Below are 7,492 nucleotides of genomic sequence, written 5' to 3' on the forward strand. Positions count from 1 at the left end.
AAAGCAGCTATAAACTAGGATAAAGAATAGGATGAAAAGCTGTGTTAACAATAACTTTAAGAAAAAAAATTAAAGAACTGAAAATGGAAAGGACTTCACATCTGATCCCGACTTTGTAGGTAAGTAGAGAGACGTGGCGGCACGTAAAGCAGTAGAATGCACTGCTTGGTGACATCTCGGGTCCGCCCCATGCTCCTTCACTCAAATCCTTCCTACACCCACCTGGGCCAGTCCAGCACAGGCACCCCGCCCCCTTTCAGCCACAGTGGCCTTTCCTTGGTGCCCAGTGAGACTTATGGGATTACACCAAAAGAGCAGACATGAACGCCAAGTAGACAGCACCATCCCCAGCTGGTATTTTCCAGAGGAGAACAAGCCCACTAGGAATCAGAGACGGAATTCAGGCTGACAGCACCACTCCCGGCAATTTCAAAACCCTACTTGAGATATCAACAGACGAATCACTCAACAAAACGTAGTCTATGTGTACAATGGAATCCTACACAGCCATAAAGAGAAATCGAAGTCCTGATGCATGCCATAACGTGGATGAGCCTGCAGAACGTCATGCTGAGTGAAATAAGTAAGACACAAAAGGACAAATACTGTATGATCTCACTTACATGAAATAGCAAATATATAGAAACCAAAGATCATTAGTGGTTATCGGGGGTGGGAGGGACAGGGAGTTTTTGCTTAGGAGCATTGAGTTTATGTTAATGGTGGGAGAATGATTTTGAAAAGGACAATGATGACTACAATCAATGTCACTGAATTATACATGCAGAAATTGGTCACTTGGTATATGTTTTGTTGTATATACTTTCACCACGATAAAAATAATTAAAAAACAAAAAACCCTACTTGAGCCACAGCAGTTGTATTCCAGCCAGGCTCAACAACCCCCATGGGCTCACAGTTAATTTAACCCATCATTAGCCTGAGCCTCGATCCTAAATGTAGACTCGGACCCAAACTGAGACGGCTCCACCACCCGTCTGTCAGTATGTCTTAGTGTGGTGGCTTTACATGTTGCTATGATTCTGGAAGCTACGTCACTGGTTTTTCAAATAGCAGCAGGGTCACTCATGGTGAACAGGTTTCAGCAGGGCTTCCAGACTAAGAAAGACTAGGAAGAAAGACCTGGCAATCTACTTTAAAAAACTGACCGATGAAAACCCTACGGATCACAACAGAATGCTGTCTGATATAGTACTAAAAGGCAAGCCCCTTAGGTTGGAAGGTACCCAAAATACACAATGGCCACAACAATGAACTCAAACATACCAATGCTCGTGAAGATGGTACAGGACCAGGCAAAGTTTTGTTCTGTTATAAATGGGGTCACCATGAGACAGAGCCAACTCAACAGCAATCAACAACAACATGGATGAACTCTGAAAACGCTGAGCAAAATAAGTCAGTCGCAAAATGACAAATGTATGACCCTACTTAAAATCTAAATAGGCAAGTCTATAGAGACCAAAGTTTCTTAGCGATTAATAGAGGTAGGTGGGAGGGGGAAGGCAGAGTCTTAGCTTAGAGGGCACTGAATTTCTGTTAATCGTGGGAGAACAATTTGGAAACGGACAGCAGTGATAGACAACATGATGGACAAAACCAAAGTCATTGAACTGTACATGTAAAAACTGGTCAACTAGCAAATGTTTTCTTTTATATATATACGTATATATGAACAAATATGTATTTGCTATAATAAAACAACTAAAAAAAAAAATTCCTCAGATCTAAAGGAGCAAAAGACCTTGGTTTTCTGCCTTCTCTCTCATGGAAGGGCTCACAGTGTCCTCCGAAAGGAAAGTTAAGATGTACAGTCTGAACCTGAAGGAGTCAGGTGCTGTAAGCTGGTAAGGCCTTTCCCAGTCAGCACACTCCCCCAGCTGCCCAGCCCAACCCCACCAGCTATGCAAAGAAAGGATCTTCTGGTATGTGCTATGTGGAAGGCTCAGAGCCAGGGTCCACTGGAGACCCAGAAATGAGCCAGTGATCCCTGCCTTAGAAACGTACGCAGTCTGGAGTCACGGAGGGCGGCTACAGGAGCTCTGAGACTTTGCTTCCACCGTCCCTGGCTGGTGCAAACAGTGAACACACTCTGCTACTAATCAAAAGATTGGAGGGTTTAGTCCATCCAGAGGAGCCTTGGAAGAAAGGTCTGTCAATCCACTTGCAAAAATGCAGCCACTGAAAGCCCTGTGGAGCCCAGTTCTACTCTGACACACGTGGGAGCGCCATAAGTCAGAGATGACTTGACGGCAACTGGTCTTTTTTGGCTCCTTGGAGCTCTCCCACACCTTCTGCCATTGGACTCCTGCTGACGGGTCGAGGCCCCACTCCAGTGCCGCCGCTTTCGGAAGGTTCTCTGAGCACACAAACGACGTGTGTGGCCCTCTCGTCCACTGATTTCTAAACACCCAGGCAGCAAAGACCATGTCCTTTCCTGTGTGATCCCACCATCCAAAGGGAAAGGGCTGACACACAGCGAGAGTACCGCTGTCTGTTATGACCCCCCCAGGTGGGCCCCGGGTGTGTGGAGTTGGAAGGACTCCTGGACTAACTTAGGCCGCAGTGTGGGGTGGGGGAACAAGCCCATAGGGCCCCTGTATTCCAGAAAGAATGGCATCTGCTTTCATGCAGGAACCCCCAACCCGAACTCACCCACTTCCTAGCTGTATCCTCCCCACAGGGATGGGAGGAGGGATGAGAGCCAGGGGAGCTCTGCATGAAGCCCTTTCAGATCATTGAGTTCCCTCCCTTAAACACCAAAAAAAAAAAAAACAGTTGGCATGGAGTAGACCCTAACACATGGTGACCCTGTGTGCGTGTCAGAGTAGAAGTGAACTCCACAGGGTTTGCAATGGCTGATTTTCGGAAGGAGATCACCAGGCCTTTTTCTAAGGCACTTCCGGGTGAACTCGAACCTCCAACCTTTTGATTAGCAGCAGAACATGTTAACATTTGCACCATCAGGGAACACTCGCTTAAACACCAGAGGCCCTCAACTCAGATACACAGGCTTGCTCAACCAAACAGGCTTGGAAGTTATAGATCCAGGCTACCATGTCTGCTGTGGAGAATTGGGGTGGTTTCCCCTCCCCGCAAGGGTGGTTTTCCTCATTGTCCCTCTTCAGAGAGCAGCCTTGGCCAGCAGGCTCCAAGGCCATCTAAATAACATCAGTAAACAACTAGGCAGAAACAGATGCCCAGGCCAGTTCAGGGTCCCTGCTTCCCTGCTAGCCACACATGGCCCAACTGTCAGAGGCGACTGCGGGCTGCAGAGATGGATGGCTCCAAGGGCTAAAACTGTCGAGGATTTAAAAAACCTAACAGCAGAGAGAACATGGGACCGCGAGGACATTCAGAGAAGGAGCCACAAAGTCCTAAAAGTGGGGTCCGAGTTATAAGATTAACACAGGAGCCATTTATGGAGAATACACTTTCTGCCCCACACTGGGCAGATAGATGTGGTCGGGAGCACGGCCCCATCTACCGAAGCTAATAAAGACAGGCCAGAATGTTCCCCAAGAATGCACAGATAGAAGGCTGGGCACGGGAAGCACCTGCAGGGACACCCACTGAAACCCATTCTACCTGACCAGGACCCCACATTCCGAAAAATCAGAATTCCCCACCAGCAACAGAACATCATTTCAGATTGCAGGTCTCCGTGACAACCTTTCATCTTCTTTATTAGTAACACTCTCCCTCACCACGGGGCTCAGGGCCAGTTCAAGCTGGCTCGCTCAGCCAACAGCTGGCAGGACAGAGCCAGTGCCCAGGAACCACGGGGCAATCCTCCAGACCCCAAAGAAGCTGATGCACCTGCAAAGTAGCCTCTAAATTCTACAGCCCCCCACAATGGAATTAGGGCACTCAACTGGGCCAGGCCACAGGTCCAGTACACATACAACAGCCAAACCCAACTGCCAATGGAAGCTCAGCAGCTAGAAGTCCCTAAAACAAACAAGACGACGAAGCGCTGATCACAGAAAGGCCAGCTTCACAGAGCCAAAAATAGCCTTGTCGGTTTCAAGAGAATTCTGGCAACCCAAGCACATACAACTCCATCAGCAGAAAAAGAAAAATCAATGGAGCAGAGAACTGGAGCAACCCAGGAGTGACCAAGACTCCTGTGAGTGCCAACAGGCTCAAACACCCCCTGCCCACTGGATTCCAGTCCCACCCACCCTTTCTGTACCCCAATGCCACTCTGGGCCTGGGTCTCAAAACCTGGTCCCACCCACCAAACGCCTAATGGGGATATTTCACCCTGCAGAAGAAGTTATGTGGACAGCCCCAGATGGTAAGACCATCAACTAGGAGCCCCAATTAAGCTCCAGGGGGGGCTGGGAAGACTGAGCGGTGGAGGCACATTAAAGGCTTAGCCAGTGGAGCCAGAGTTAAGAGCACGTGTCTGTGGTGAGTAATGACAGGGAAGGACGAGGAGCAGGCACAGCCCTGGATAAAAATCTCCACCCCTTCCCTGTGGATGTTGGTAGCCCACTGAGTCAGGTCTGCCTATCGCTTCACTTCCTTTTAATTCATATTTCACCTGCTCTGACATGTACCTGCTCAGGATTCCTAGCCAGCGGATCTTGGGTTACCTAAACATGTCATATAATACCTCCAGTTCAGAATTTGGGAGGGGGGTGGTGGGTGTAGGGGACTACCCTAGACAAATATCAACGCCCAAGGAGATAGACCAGGCCCCACACCATCCTTGAAGCCTCAAGAGATCAGACACAAGCAGATAACCAACCAGGGCACCCAAGTGAGGACTAACAGGCGATGCTCTAGCAAGAAGTGCCCTGCTCTACAACCCATGAACCGCACCCTCCACCCACCCCCACTCCAGAAACTAAGTGTCTGCACTCAGCAGGGGGTGAGGAGATGGAGTACGTTCAGGTGTATGAATCCTTCTCGTCCACAGCCTACACTAACCTAGCCAGTGGCCATGGGCGACCCCATGAGACCTATGATCCGTAGGGTTGTCAATGGCTGATTTTTCAGAAGTAAATCTTGAGGCCTTTCTTCCAAGGCACCTCTATATGGACTGAACCTCCAGCCTTTCGGTTAGTAGTTGAGTGCTTAACAATTTGCACCACCAGAGGACACCCCGTCCACAACCAAAAATCAAACCCACTGCCGCCAGGGAGTGGATTCCAACTCATGGCAACCCCATGTGGTACAGAGCATAACTGTACTCCACAGGGTTTTCAATGCCTGTGGTGTTATGGAAGCAGATCGCCAGGTCTTCCGCGGTGCTGCTGGGTGGGTCTGAACTGCCAACGTTTAGGTTACAGTCAAGAGCTTGCTTAAGCGTTGTCACCACACAGGGACCTTCGGTCCACAACAGCGTCTGAAAGATCTACTCCAAAGAGTATCCACTGCATCTCTCCTCTCTTTCCCTTCTCTATCCCGTCACCCTCAACAGTGGAACTCCCAATAGGTTTCCAGAGTGTCTGCAGATGTCCCCACCCAAGGTGGCAAGAGTACCCACCTGGTTCTCCATGCAAGCTGTCCCCATCGCTGGGCCAGATCTGTCCAGTCTTGCGGACACCCACGATGGTGGCCTCGGACACCACGACCTGGCCCTGCCGGTGCCTTTTCTGGCACTGCGGTGTGGGGGGACTGCTGCTCTCGAAGGACTGCTGCGAGTTTTGCGAGGGCGAGCGGCTCTTGTCCCGGAACATGCGGTAGGTGGTGGGGCTGGGGGACACGCGGCTGGACTGGCCCGAGGAGAAGTCCTCCTCGCTGGAGGTGAGGTTCTCATTGGAGCTGCAGTCCGGGGTGTAGCCTCCACCGCTGTCCTCGAAGCTGCGGGGGGAGTAAGACCTGCGCGGCCAGGTGAGGCGCTTCTCTGGCTCAGAGGCACTCTGGCTGCGCAGGAGCTGGCCCTTCCCCTCGACCTCGCCCATCAGGCCCCCGACGTAGACACTCTGGTAGGGCTGGTACTCCAAGGGTGGCCAGGGGGGCCTGCCGCTGCCGTTAGCCTGGATAAGGTTGTCCTTCAGGAAGCGCGGGTTCAGTTCGGCGTCCTCATAGTCGCCGTCCAGGCCGCAGCCGCTCTCGGAGACCCGCGCGCGGTGCGGGGGCCTAGGCGCGTCGCCGCCTCCCACGACAGACTTTTTGCGCTCCAGCAGCATGGCCTGGCTGCCCAGCACGCTGATGCGCTCCGACACCTCCTTGTCGTTGACCTTCACCAGGCCGCGCTCATGGTGGAACTCAACGTTCACATAGAAGGGCTTCTCGGCATCGCTCCCGGCCGGCCCGGCGCCCTTGCGCACCCTCTCGAAGTTGGAGCGCAGCGCCGCCACGCTGGGGGGCGGCGCGCGGTCCTCGGAAACCGGCCTGCGCGCTGCGGCAGGCCTGGCTTTGGCCGGGGAGCCCTCGCCGTCGGGCCGCGGCTCCGCTTCATCCACCGCGGACTCTGCAGGCACGGGGCGCGGCGCGCGGGGCTCGGCGGCGCCGTCGGGGGGCTGCGCTGCGCGCCGGAAGCCCCAGCGCTGGCGGTCGTAGCTCTTCTTCTCCTTGGCCAGCAACGTCTGCAGGTAGATCATCCGGAAGCGCTCCTGGTTCACCTCCTGCTCCAGGCGCCGGATGGAGGCCTTGCAGCGCTCCAGCTCCTGCTCGATGTCGCCCACCGAGCGCAGCTCCATGCGCGGCGGCTCCGAGTCCGGGAACTGCGCGCGCCACGCCTCGGCGAAGCCCACGGGGTCCACCATGGCGCGGCCGGCCCGGCTCGAGTGCGCGGGCTTAGCGGCGGCGCGGCGGCGCGGCCCCGGGGCGCGCGACGGCCCCCATGCCCGCGCGATGGCCGGGGAACAATGCGGCCCTCCCGCGGCAGGTGAGCTGCGCGGCGCGGGGCGGGGCGGAGCCGGCCGTGCTATTGTGTGCGCCCCGCTCGGCCCGCTAGCCCATGCCTCCTCCGCCGCCGCCTTGTCCGCCTGCCTGGCCCGCGCCCCGCCCGCACCCGGCGCCGCAGGAAGGGGAGGGCCGGGGGCGGTGGCGGCGGCGGGCGGGTCTCTTAAAGGGGCCGCGCCCGGCACGGCGAGCCAGTAGGTGCACACTGAGGCGCGGCCCTCCCTCCGACCTTCCTCCCGGGGGAAACGGAGGCCCGACCGCGGCGAACCTGGCCGTCCTACTCCCAGTCCAGTACCCTCTTTAAAGGTGCAGGTGGGACTGGCTGGTCAGAGGGAGGCTGTAGCGCGGAGGAACCCCTGGACCTTGTGTACCCCCAGCCCGGACTCTCACAGCTCGAGCGTGGTACCCGCTTGGGGCCACCAACCCAAAAACAGCCGAATGGCGCCGTCCCAGCGTGGGGGGCCGGGATGAGTGATGAAGCAACAGCCCTCTGCGAAATTGTCACTGACCCCGCGCACTTGATAGTAAATAGGTATTCCTGGCCTAAGTCACTCAACACCGACTCCTCCCTTCCTGCTGGCCCGTGCTTCTCCACCACCTCTCCTGAGCT

General features: G+C 54.7%; 1 protein-coding gene across 1 annotated transcript in view; it reads right to left on the reverse strand.

Annotated features, from left to right (window-relative positions):
* Window positions 1–6,743, reverse strand: part of BCR (BCR activator of RhoGEF and GTPase) — a 150,558-nt gene extending 143,815 nt beyond the window's left edge. The window contains exon 1 of the mRNA XM_003419174.4: window positions 5,519–6,743. Within this exon, the coding sequence (XP_003419222.2) occupies window positions 5,519–6,743 (1,225 nt within the window). The remainder of the gene's footprint in view (window positions 1–5,518) is intronic.
* Between the last annotated feature and the right edge of the window lie 749 nt (window positions 6,744–7,492).

The sequence above is a fragment of the Loxodonta africana genome, chromosome 19 (genome assembly GCF_030014295.1).
Source record: "Loxodonta africana isolate mLoxAfr1 chromosome 19, mLoxAfr1.hap2, whole genome shotgun sequence".
Taxonomy (NCBI): domain Eukaryota; kingdom Metazoa; phylum Chordata; class Mammalia; order Proboscidea; family Elephantidae; genus Loxodonta; species Loxodonta africana.